We start from the raw sequence: 14,034 nt of genomic DNA, 5'->3' as shown, positions 1-14,034 counted from the left end.
CAAAGAAACAAAAGTCAACCCTCAATCAATCAATCTACTAGCTACTGTGTTGGACTTGGATGACTTTACCTCTTCACCGCCAGTCATCCATTCGTAACAGCCAATGGAATGCCTTATACGCCACGGTCATCTAAACATGACCAACATTAAACTCAAAATGAATCTTTCTGCAATGGAATTAAAAAACAAGTTGATTTGTGGCTGGTTTCTCTGACAGAGCACGTCACTTCGTTTCTTCTGGGGCGGTGAGGAGGTTAAAAATTGACACACGAAATTGTCTTCACAAAATTGTCTATTAGAGATATTTAGTTCAAGGTTAATATATTACGATTTCATGTATTGTCTCATTAACCGAGGCTTAGATAGCTTTGGGCCGGTTTTGAAAACTTTTTCGTATTTCAAAAAAAAAACTTAGATTTCATTGAGCAATTGAGCATTGGGCGTTTAACTAGTAACAACAAAATAGTTTTAAATTTGAAACTTGTTCGCGGCGGTTCAATTTTCGGGGGTAAATTCCAAGTAAAGGTTGGGTTAGGCCTTAGAGTTATTCGGGGGGTTTTGAGTATTCTCTATCCCCTCTTGGTGGCTGGGCTAAGGCTGGGGCGGCTGGCGGGTGTCTGGTGTCCACTCGTTCTCCGTCTCGTACCTCCTCGTTCCACTTGTGGAGGGAGATTACGGGGGGGGGGGGGTCCCACATAACTCCCGCGTCGTATCGTATGCGTAACGCATTTTCCCACCGCAATAAAGGCCTTAGAGGTATGAGACCAGTATTCGCCGCTCTGACCTTTATGGGTGTCGGCAGGAGCTGACGGTAGCGTCCACGACTGGTGGTGGCGACTGGATACTACTACGGCTACCTGAAGATTACGATGACGAATTCGTTGTATGTCCTTTCGTAAACAATACGGGTGCTTTGGTAGCGGTAGCTTCGATGTCAATTTTGCCCACCTTCAAGTGCCAGCGGAGCTGACTACGGGCTCTGTTTAACGTACACTCGAACCAACTGAATCGTGAATCACTGTGGAACCTTTTCGTAGTAAAGTCATAGTCACATCGCATTGCTCAACAGCTTTGAAAAAATTGAATCATGTTACACTAATTAACAAATTCATAGCACCAGCGATTTACATACACAAAAACACCTATTACAACTGACACGTGATCATCACGAATATACATATTTTTTTTTCGGAATTTTAGAACTTTAAGATATTTTTAGCTACGATGCGTATATACAGCATCCGGTGTAACACATATATTTGTGCCTCAAGAGAGAGTTTCATCCCAGTTAGGGTTCCACGGGCATTTGTCATACCCTGGTATTAATATTTTCTTTCACAAAAAGTGCCTACAGCCTACTACATCATACATCTTAATAAGGCCGTGACTACATGGAAATTACCCAGAGCTGTAATTTATAGAAGCCGTATGAGCCCAGATTGCAGACCAGAGTGGTAATAGCCGGCTCGACATGGTATTCCTATTTTGTTTATGACATCCGCCTGAACGGAATGTGATATATGACTCCGAAAGGGATCCGTGGAAATTGTTTCAACAGGTTTATGTCCTGTAATAAACGGATGATCATGACCCCTGCTACAGATGCGACAGTGAAAGAGATGGGAGTCTAGGGGGCCATTTGGTATTGAGTTTGAGGCAGCGGAAGAGCAATAAAGCGAATTGCACTGTCGATTAATATACAAGGTGCCAAAAGTGCGTTTTTAAAAATTGGAAGGTTTGTTCTCTTGGGTGTTTAATATGTGTATTAAAGTATGTCTCTATCTATTATGTTTCCTTATCGCCTTTAGGCGCACATTGACCAATACGCATAATGACCAATGAAAATAACATCATGAATACGCAAAATGACCAATCGCGAAGTGATCAACACGCTAAATGACCAACACGCCAAATGACCAGTACGTGAAATGACTAATCGCAAAATGACCAACGCGCCAAATGACCAACACGCCAAATGACCGACACGCCAAATGACCGACACGCCAAATGACCAATACGTGAAAAGCAATACGCCAAATAAATGATCAATACGTAAGATGACCAATCGCGAAATGACCAATAGGTACGTCAAATGACCAACACGCTAAATGAGCAAGTATGTTGCCTAAATAGGACCCATAAAACAAGCTTTGTTTACTTTGGGACTCGGTCAAGTGTCCCGTGATATTCATTTATTTATAGAGGTAGGAAATAAACACTTTTAAGCTGATCATTTTTTTTTATTCTACTGAATGGCAAACGAGCAAGTGGGTATCGTGATGGTAAGAGATCACCACCGCCCATAGACACCTGCAACACCAGGGGATTGCAGATGCGTTGCCAACCTAGAGGCCTAAGATGGGATACCTCAGGTGCCAGTAAGTTCACGCTGTCTTACTCTCCACGCCGAAACACAACAGTGCAAGCATATCGATTTCTATGATTACTATGGTAAAATTAATTTCGTGCTAGCACGTGATACTTTGTTTGTTGACATAAATATACGTATATCCCTAAAGACAGTTTCATACAAAAGCGTTTTTTTATGCGATCGTTTTTGGCATACGCACTTACACGCACGTTAGATTATTAAATATTGATGTATGACGTTAAATGAATTCATTCATTGTGGTTATTTGATTTTAAAATGTATATAACACACACACACAAACATCATGCCTGTATTCCCAAATGGGGTAGGCAAAGAACACAAACGTTACCGCTTCGGACACTCAAATTTGGGTTTTAAGTTTAACGAAAACGGTACAATAGTGACAGATTGCTAGCCTGTCGCCTACGGTATACCTTAACCTATATCCTCGCAGTCGCCTCTCACGACATCCACGGAAGAAATGGAGATGTTGTTATGTAGATATAACAGGTATAATAATTATGGAATTCAGAGCGACTTTATTAATTATTAATCCAGTGACGTGATTTTACACAAAACCAATCTGTACAGTTAAGTATTTCTTCTGCTTTATCCTCAGTCGCGTTTGTATCGGTGTATAATCTTTACATCCACGCATACCTGCTTAATATCCTCAAATTATTTATCCAAACACTGAGCCAAAACTAATTAGTTCCGTAACAAAAAGCTAAACTTGGAAGCTGAGTATAGTAGCAAGTTAGTATAATTACAGCCAATATTTCGAACAAAGCCATTGTATTCTAGTCCTCAAGTGCATAATCCTCAATGTAAAATGAACGGAAACATTCTACTTACACAACGTCTAATAAAGGACGTTGTCTTGTCGAACCTCTATTTATTTTGTTTAACTCATCGGGTTATTCTTGAACAAAAAGCCGTCAACTTTTTGTCTTATCCCTTTAGGTTAGCAATTTACTTCGATTTAATGATCCTTTAGGCTTTTGTTAACTCATGTTGAAAGCGGGTAAGTAAAGTTATACGAATGTTGAGGGTAAGTTTTGGAGAGCCTAATATTGTTCGGCTTAAGGTCAAAATGATGGGTAAAAAATAAAAGTGCTAATAGTTTAATTTCTGGGGTGTAGTATAAGGTATGTTTAATTTACACAATTTCACACCGATTACAGTTATTGCAAATTTTAACATCAGTAGTCTGGAAGGACTTAACTGGAGTTAAGAATAAATTGGTAAACCTAATAAGCACGACTAAATATCTAATGCTGTTTATCGGAGTATTAAAAATGGTAAAGCATGTAGGTACGTAGCTCCTGGGTTTTAAATATGTTTCTTTTTTAAGGTTTCGTACTTAAAAAGAAAAAATGGAACCTTACAAACAAGATCATTCTGTTGTCTGTCTGTACGTACGTAAAGACAATTTATTTTTGTCATGAACGCGTAAAGGTATCAAGCTAAAATTAATATCAAATACTCAGGTCTGATACCCCTTGAAGCCGTAAAAATATCTAACTTCTAAGTCAGAGCATTTAAAAGGTCCCTAATCGAAAAACCCTATAGGGTACTTCCACTTGCTCTGGAAACTTAACATTTGATATGAAGGTAGCTCTAGCACAACCAACCAACCTTGCTCTGGAAACTTAAAATTTGATATGAAGGTAGCTCTTATAGCACAACTAATAGAAAATCTGTTTTTGTGTCTGTCTGTCTATGTCAGTAACCATCTAAAATACACCCTTCGTACATAAAATATAGCTTAGACGAGGGGCTCTGCTAACATTAAAAATAATAATGTACGTTGCATCGATTTAAAACATCTTTTGCTAGAATGGGCATAGGTAGTACTCAAATTCAAAATCAATATTCAAATTCAAAAATCTTTATTGCCACCAAAAAAACAATCCTTAAAGGTAAAAGGTTAAACAGAAAATACTGAAAATAATAAAAATGTTTGTAAATTAAAAAACTTAACATAAGTTATACTATCAAGCACAATTAATATAAATAAGGATGTACTTCACGTTCTCACCCACAATACACCCATACATTAAAATCCTCCATAATAATAATAATAATAATAATAAATCGTTTATTTACTCCACCACATTCCAGTAATACAATCGGTAAATTTACACATTACAGTTGCAATTAGATACAAGACTTGTGCGGTGGAGACTGGTGCCTGAACTAGGGGAAACCTTTATGTCAGATCACCAGGCCTCCGAACCCCAGATGTCTGCAGCTACAGAGGTTATGCTATACTTAGGACTTAGGAGAATTATTTAACATGTGAAGTATACAAATAAAAAACAAATTAAAAAGTAAGTACAAAAATAATAATAATAAAAAAGTGTTTGTGTGTGTGTGTGTGTGTGTGTGTGTGTGTATGTGTGTGTTGTGTGTGTGTGTGTGTGTGTGTGTGTGTGTGGCGTGTGTGTGTGTGTGTGTGTGTGTGTGTGTGTGTGTGTGTGCGTACTCTATTGGTTTGTTTATGGAATAAATTATACAATTGGAAACAAAAGTTTTTCAGTTGTACTGTAATCAAGCGTGAGGAGCCAGTTTTTAACAGTATTTTTGCAGGATAATTTTGCCAAGGGATAAATATTTAATGCCGAATTTACTCTATTCTCTTGTACAGAAAACTGCCAAGGTAACAGAAAAATCTATGTGTAAAACGAGTGTTAAAGTTTTTTATTGGACAGGTAATGTACAAAGGCTAACTTATCCATTTGCAGAATCTCCGTCAGACTGCACATAATGTATAACATATTTTCAAGGTGTCAAATACTCGTAGGCATGCACCATTTTTCTTTTTTTTTCTTCTTTATTTGGCTGCAGCTGAAAATCAGCGCTGTGGTTCCGTACGTCAGCATTGCTGAGCTGCCAGCCCTTTCGGCTAGCTATAAGTTTTCTTTACTTAAACATTAAGTTATGTACCTGATATATGCTACCTACAAGTTAATGTATATAGCCGAATAAACTTTTTCTTTCTTTCTTTCTTTCATTATGCGTTTAAAAACCATAGATAATTACCAGCATTACGACATTGGATTCTATTATGAACACGGTAGTATCGTAATGGTCATTACGACACCGAAATCAACATCGACACTGACATGATCAATCGTATCGTATCGTAGGTAATGTTCACATTACGATACTGCAATCGATATCGTAATGAATATTTCCGTACCGGAGCGGTGGCGCAGCTTTATCATAGGGTGCAGGAGCTCGTGGGGCAGACATAGATCTGGTTGCAATACAGGTCATTCTCAATGGTTCTTGAACACATGATAGAAGATTAAGGGGATTAGTCTTAACTGACGGTTAAATGTGATGCCGTCTCCGTCTATTCGAACAAAACAAACAGAGATGGTGAAACAGCCCCTTAATATAATAATATAATAGATGTAGATAATAGTAGATTATTGTCGTGGCCTGGAAGTTGTCAATTGCTGGCTGAGTATGAGTATTAAACGGACGAGCTTGCGAGTTTAACTAATACGAAGCCAGCAATTGCTATTCCAGCCGAGACTAATATATAGTTTTTCTCAAAAATGATGAATAATTCTGAAATAGACTAAACTTTTTCTCAAAATATATCATAACATTTAATTTTTATTCCAATAATTTTTCTTATGCTTTCCCGCCTTTTTTCATTAAAATATCGATAAGATACCGCCCATTAGATTTGGCTGTATACGACTTGTGCCAACATTTCCATGGCCTTTTAAACTTTAAAAAAAAATTGTGACTGATTGCAGGCGCGCTAATTTATTATTGTCGAGCTAGCGCGCCTGCAATCTTATTAACTTTTTAATTTTTCGCTGACTATAAACTATGCACTTCACCTTCTGATATGTATAGAATAATGTCAACTTTTACGGTCATTTTTGAGAAAAGTAATATTATGTATGCAACTGTACGTAATTAGGCCTTAAAACCTAACAGTTGCATAAACTACTATTGCTAGAATGGGTATTAGGTACCTACTTCTAGTTCTTTTAAAGTTTTTTATGTTTCCCCCAGTGTTCCCGCAAACCAACATGTGGTCGCGTAAGCAGTCGGTGTGTAGCGCCGTGAGCGGGACGTCCAAATGCGACGACAGCGACTCGCCGCTCGCTGGAGGTGTCAAAATATACCCCTTCGCCATAGCCCTGAGAGTGCGAGTTTTACAGGTGAATTTGACGACCGGATGGCCGAGTGGTTAGAGAAACTGACTACGAAGCCAGAGGTCCCGGGTTCGATTCCCGGCCGGCGCAGATATTTGTATGAATAATACGAATTTTTGTTCTCGGGTCTTGGATGTTTAACATGTATTTTTCTATATCCTTCTGAGTCCTGACATTTTTTTAACAAACTTAGCGTTTAGACCTAGACGTAGGTGACCTGCTTTGTTATTTTGCACATTATTTCAAAATTATTCGAATTCTTTATTCAATTAACAATTTGTACTTTATAAAGTACATTCGGCCGTTATTCCTAGTGTTAATTAGTCCTTTATAAAGTACGCGAAGACTTAGGAGGATATAAATATGTTTCTCCATCCGTTACCCAGTACCCATAGTACAAGCTTTGCTTATTTTGGGACTAGGTCAATTGGTGTCAAGTGTCCCATGATATTTATTTATTTAATGAGTAACCGATGAGCATTTGGACTTTTGGGTCATCCCAAAAGGCCAAATCTCATGTTCTCACAATAATTGCATTCCCCACGCTGAAAAAAGTATTTACCAACATTTTATACTAATTTATCTCTTGTGTAATTTGGGAGAATGCCATAATAGAGAGATCTCTCTCCAGGTGTGTTCATCATCATTGTTGTTGTTGTTCAGAACAAAAAGGTTTCGCTCGTAGCCACGTATATGTTGGCGGCCGATCGTAAAATACGCCAGATCACGGATTTCCTAGGCATATCATGAAATTGCTCCATTTCACGATATGCCTAGGAATTTCGTGATCTGGCGGATTTTACGATCAGTTCTCACACCACACACCTACCGTACATAACATAACATCGATAAAAAGCGGTGCACTCTCCCTACAATCTGTCAATAGCCGCTCGAAAAAATCCGGCCCCACTAATATTTGTGTTGTTGTTTTAGATCGTATGCGGCATCGGCGGACTAGTAGTGGGAGCTGTCGGGTGGTTGGAGGAGCGGAAAGAGCCAGAACTGGGGCTGGGAGTCCCTGCGGGAGCCATCACCGTCCTCGCGGCAGGTCAGAGCAAAACACACACTAGTTTGGTTTTATCTATTTCTGGTTCTAAGAATAAAGGTTCCGTTATCAGAGGACTGAATCGGGTTTTTAGGAATTCGCTAGAGTAGGTATATCTTTTTTTAACCCCCGACATAAAAATAGGGTATAACGTAACGTAAGTTATGTGTGTCCGTGTGTGTGTCTGTCTGTGGCACCGTAGCTCTTAAACGGGTAGACCGATTTGAATGCGGTTTTTTTTTATTTTAAAGCAGATTTTCTAGCGATGGTTTTAGATATGTTTTATCAAAATCGGTTTAGCCGTTTTTAAGATATTGAACTTCGAAGTGACAAAGTCGGGGGTTTTACAACTTTTTGTCGGTTATGTTAGGTTATATTGAATTCAGTTCATGTTGTCTATACAGCAAAGTTTATACAGCATGTATGTTTGTATGTTTGTCCGTCTTTCACGTCGAAACGGAGCGACGGATCGTCGTGATTTTTGGCATAGAGATAGTTTATAGGCCAGAAAGTGACATAGGTTACCTTTATCCCGGAAAAATGCACTCCACCACCACCACTGGAAAAATGAATTCCACGCGGGCAAAGCCGCGGGCAAAAGCTAGTCATATATATATCTATCAACACTCAGCGAATAGACTTTAGGCAGGTTGTACTTTGATTCATGTGCCACCATGGAAACTTTTCAAAGGAAAAGTCTTTACGATTTTCCTTGTTAATTAATGCGATGTCACTTTGACGTTTACTGTGAAATGGTTCCATGGTGGCTTATGAGTTAAAGTCCTTGACTGTACTAGGCCACTATTGAACCTTACCATAGTACAAGTAAACAATTTTATTTGTCAGTAACAAATCAGTATCAGTATCTAATGACCCAAAATAGTCACAATGATAAGGTTCTGTTAATAGGAATCAAATTGGTTGACTGTACTAACATACTCGTAGTCAAAATAAAATGAGAGCCACTTTAATTTCATCAGTAAAATGAAATTAAAATTATATTATTTGGATTTAATTGAACGAAAAGTATTTGTATCGAGTTATGTTGTACTAGCTTATTCCCGCCACTTCGTCTGCGTGGATCTAGGTTATCGCGCGGTGGCGACCTCTACTGGAATAAAAAGTGTCCTATGTTGATCCTTGGGGTTCAAACTACCTATATACCAAATTTCATCAAAATCGTTTCAGTGGTTTCGACGTGAAAGCGTAACAGACAGACAGACAGACAGACAGAAAGACAGACAGACAGAGTTACTTTCGCATTTATTATATTAATAGGTAATAGGGATTACCTAGTAAAAACATTCTTTAGACAAGAACTATATTTATTTGTATTTCCATTCTACCAATGAAGCTGATGTGGCGCTTATTTGGTTTTATGTACTTAGTAGGTATAAACAAATTTCTGTTTGAATAAAATATCCATGTGAGTTTACTGAGCTAAGCTCAAAGATCTGTTCATCGCTGAATATTGCTTAAATATCCATTTTACTCCATCGTGAAACCTTATTTATTTACTCAGCGACTCGAGATCTTAAGCCATCGAGTATTGTCAACAATCAGGTCTCGTTAGCCCTAAGTGGAAGCGAAATGCCTCAAGTTACGATTAAATTGACTTGGAGACCGATCGTATTGAGTGGGCACTTTCTATTTGTCTATACTTAGAAGGAATCTGGAGCTAAATGGGCCATAGAATAAACTGGATTGAAGTACAGCAGCATTTCTATAGACTTTAGAATTTGATATGAGAATAGTTTTTTTCACACCTCTCCTTCAGAAAAGTAACTTTTCCTCCCTGACGAGAGGGAGCAAAGTGCAACTTTTCTGTTCAAGGCTTTTTAAGTGTTTTATTGCAAACACCATTTTTTGAAGTTGATAATTGTAAAGCCACGCCATTTTCTATGCTGTTTGTTCTTTAATAATATTCAGATATATTTTTTTCAAGTTTCTTAGTGCTCGGTGTGAAAAGTTGTATGAACCACTCGGGAGCAAAATTATTTTCATCTTGGGCGTTAACACTTGAATCCCTCATTACGCTCAGGATTCAGGATAGTAGAATCCTTCGCTACATTCTGGATTCAATGTACGCCCTCGCCGTAATACAACATTTTGCTCCCTTGTGACACAAATAACTATTTTATCATTTAAAACTCCCCAGCTTTCGTATTAATCACCGATTAGTGCAGGTAAGACCGTTAAACAAAACCGGCCAAGTGCGAGTCAGACTCGCGCATCGAGGGTTCCGTACAAATTTGTACACATCTATGAATATCCAGTGTTAGCAGAGCCCTTCTCCTAAGCAATATGTACGCAGTGTGGGGTTATTTTAGATGATTGATTACGCACATAGGCAGGCATAACAAATTAGATACATAGATAAAAAACTTTATTCACAAACATGCCATGACAATTAATAGTACGAAAACAAACAATTCAGGTTGTAACATATAAAAGTTGTCACGGCACAGCCGCGAAAAGGCGCCGACTCAGCATGTGCTGCGACATTGCTGTCACAGCGCTGATATCTGTCGGAACTAGTAGAAGTTGACGCACTCAGTGTCTCAGACACATACAATTTTTACTCTAAGTACTATAATTATATAATTAAGGGTTTAAATAACAAACATAACAGATATTATTAATGAAGATTTTCAGACTATTCTTATTGGTTGTACTGTCTTGTGAGCTACCTTCATGCCAAATTTCAAGCTTTCAGGACAACCAGAAGAAGGTACTTAACAGGTTTTTTCGGTTACGGCAGGTTATTATAAAACACCTTTTTTTAATGACTATATCTTTTGCTTTTTTTTTTTTTTTACTTTTTTTTGAGTTGTCGTTTATTGTGGCGTTCTAAGGGGGGAGGCCTTTTCCAGCAGTGGACGTCTTCGGACTGATGATGATGATGATGATATCTTTTGCAGGTTAACTCAGAAGTTTGATTATTATGATTATTTTAATGCTTCAAACTGTAGCAGACCGGAGTACCTATTTGGTATTCATTTCAGCTTGGTACGCGATCCACACAACAAAGTGATCCTGTCTTTTTTTCCTTTTGAGGTACGGAACCCTACCTACATACCTATACACACAAAGCTGGCATCTGACCTTTACAAAAGAATTATCTACTAGGTATCTACTGCAAGACCCCACTTGAAGTTTCGAAGAAGCTTGGAAGATTTCGTTCTTCATCTTATTTAGTGTTAATAGAGACTGTTAGGCCTTAGTGTTGCCCTCGCGTCGCCAAGTCTCCAGCGAAACTGTATTTCATGAAATCTGTGGTCTTGACACATTTAAAACGATACTTTTTCTCATTTTATTTTTGTTTAGTAAGTGTTTTCGTTATCTTGAACAGTTTACGTCTTTCTTCGCAATATAAAGTCTGTGTGACAAATTTTACGATATTCGGTTGAGTACCGTCTTGAAATAAAATCAGAAAAAACAAAATAATAAAGAAGAAAAAACATTTGACATTTATCTTTTGACGGACGGTTAAATTTATTCTATCGTACTATAATAATACCTAGTGCCATCCACGAAGACGCGTGATTTTGTAAAAATTAGACATTAATGACATTGTAATAAGAACCACGGCACGACTCTGAATGATCGTGAATGACTCTACCTTTAATAAAGCTTGAAGCTTTGTATTTGGATGCAATTTGTTAGATAGCTAAATCTAGCGAAAGGACTGGTAATTGTTATTCTGAAAATTATGTAATTCCCACGGGATAGTGTTAAACAAATTCTTCGTGGACATAGTCGCTAATATCCTATTGAGATAATATTATACAGAGCATACTTATGACAACCCGATGACATTACTATAATCTGGTGATCCGCAGGTGTAATTTTGATGGTCCAGGCAGGATCACCTCTGCAAGACCGAACTCTTCAACGGTTAATAGCATCGACATAATTTTATTCAGTACCACTACCATGAGTTTACAGTGACCGTACTCGATAGCGACGGCGTAAATAATTTGTAGAGGCGCTGTCTCTACAAATAATTTACGCCGTCGCTATCGAGTACGGTCACGTAAACTCATGTTAGTGGTATGTCAATTTCATGACGGATATACTTACACTTTGGATGACAACAAAACTGACTGTACAGTCAACAAAGAGTAGTTTCGGCAAAAAGGCTTGTATACATTATTTTAAACATATTGTTTTCTATTTATAATGGCGCCTAGATATATCAAGTATACTTACCCGTCCACAGCTTAGATTCCTTTAGATTACTACATAAGTTTTTTTTTTATTCGACTGATGGCAAACGAGCAAGTGGGTCTCCTGATGGGAGATCACCACCGCCCATAAACATCTGCAATACCAGGGTTAATGCAGATGCGTTGCCAACCTAGAGGCCTAAGATAGGATACCTCAAGTGCCAGTTATTTTACCGGCTGTCTTACTCTCCACGCCGAAATAACAGTGCAAGCACTGCTGCTTCACGGCAGGATTAGCGAGCAAGATGGTGGTAGCGATCCGATCAAATATGAAGACCCTCTAGGATGGGATATTTATCCGAAGTGCCAGTGATTTCACCGGCTATTTTTCTCTTTATAACTTTCATAAATATCATTCCTGATCGTCTGCATTTATACGCCATTTTATTTTCCCGGTGACAACTCAACAAAATGGCTGACTGCGTATGTAAAGTCCATTAATCAAAAGCATCCCACGTTGGGAGGAACTTTTACAACCGACGGGATTCCAGAAAAATCGGGTCCGTCGTAAAAGCGTTGTTAACTCACGCGCTACACCGTGGAAAAAAAGATGTAGAAAAGAAAAAGTGGTTTTCCTACTCGTATATTTCAATCCGTAAATTATTATTTCACACACAATATCACAAAGGCATTATCTTTAGTGGTGAATCAAAAGCCTGTTTATGATACTGGCTGCTGAATTGAAAAATTTAATTAAAGTTTTATACAGAGAATGGAAAACTGAACTATTAACACAAAAAAACATAACTACTCAGAGAGCATTGGGCGAGTTTTGGGTGAAGAACCAGCGTTCAACCGCTACCATAACATACTACTAACATAATATGTGTCCCAGTTACATGAAATAAATTATATTATTATATTATTATTATAATCTCTTCGTAATCTCTTTTACTCACTCAGGAGCTATATGTATAATATTGTTCGTTTCTTGAGCGAGAAAATAGTCGATACTGCCGTCGTGGAGCGATTAGCTACCGCTCCTCGTAGCAGTAGAACAAATGCCTAAAGCTTCGAAGGATCTTACTAACTACTTCAGTATTCAAACTACGCGTAACCTTTATCTTTATCACTCAGTATAAAATAAAGTCATGCATACGTAACTTCTGACAATAAAGTTTAGGAACGTCGAAAGAATCTCTTATCTGAAATCAATACGGCAACGAAATTGTCTCCAGAAATATGGAAAAAGTTCACTCAGAAAAATCATGACCTAGTTTTAGTGAAGATTAGAGAACCTTAAATTTTGGATGGCGTGAGAAGTAATTGATGAGTTGCAATGCATTGCCGTGGATGATCCATCGTTTGTGAATTCACTAGACTTGCTGCGGTTATCCATGCGTAAATTGTTAGGTCTAAGAACGAGACTAAGAATACACATATTATGAAAGAATAACCATAAGTAAAACTTAACTAGAAACTAAATACCTAACTTAAAAACTTAATACCAACTAAATTAAATCTAAAAAAAGCCCCCGTCGTATGGTGCCCAAAAGGCTGTCAGCATCCCCTCGTTGAATGTTGAGAAAAAAAATGCTTTTTTTTTTAAGGATATTTTTAGTCTATTCGGTCCAGCTTTCCTCGAGTATTCGGTGAACAGACATAAAAAAATACATACAGTCGAACATAGACTCTCCTTTTTTTAAGTCAGTTTAAAATTGAAAATGAACCTCATAAAAAAAGTAATGTGATCTATTAAATGATTCTTCCTTCTATGGCCAGAAGATAGTATTTTATGTCAAAACCTAAGTAATATTTTGATTCCCAAGAATTTATGTACCTAACCTTTTAAAGCTTTATCAGAACCGGGAACCCCTCGAGCCCTCCTTATGCCGAAGCCTTTCTAAATGGGAATCACATATCGAAGGTACCACCTTTGAACATGACCTTTCCTGCGTCATAAATTGCGTGTTTTTGGGGTTCCGTGATAAAGAACCGTTATAATAGTTTCACCATGTCCATCCGTCCTTGTTTTAGCTTCAAGACTGTTGTAGGTAGGTACTAGAGAGCTGTAATTTTTCTGCGGTATATACTATTAGTTATTATATAATATGCATTATTGTAATGGTACAATTGAAATAAAAACTACTATCGTAAAAATAATAAAGTTAAAAAATATATACTCGTATGTTACAAGTAAAAAAATTGCCCCAACTTAGGTACTTACCTACTTTTAACTTGCCTTAATTTACGCTTCGGTATTTA

The 14,034-nt window shown here is 37.7% G+C and overlaps 1 protein-coding gene across 2 annotated transcripts in view; it reads left to right on the top strand.

The window, feature by feature from the left end:
* The window catches only part of LOC141434341 (uncharacterized), a 46,400-nt gene that overhangs the window by 17,005 nt on the left and 15,361 nt on the right, over window positions 1–14,034 (top strand). For both annotated transcript variants that reach the window (XM_074096750.1, XM_074096751.1), the window contains exons 2-3: window positions 6,413–6,561; window positions 7,489–7,603. In XM_074096750.1, the coding sequence (XP_073952851.1) occupies window positions 6,413–6,561; window positions 7,489–7,603 (264 nt within the window). The remainder of the gene's footprint in view (window positions 1–6,412; window positions 6,562–7,488; window positions 7,604–14,034) is intronic.

This window comes from Choristoneura fumiferana, chromosome 13 (genome assembly GCF_025370935.1).
Source record: "Choristoneura fumiferana chromosome 13, NRCan_CFum_1, whole genome shotgun sequence".
NCBI classification, from domain to species: Eukaryota; Metazoa; Arthropoda; class Insecta; order Lepidoptera; family Tortricidae; genus Choristoneura; species Choristoneura fumiferana.
This window is presented reverse-complemented; position numbering and strand designations above follow the sequence as displayed.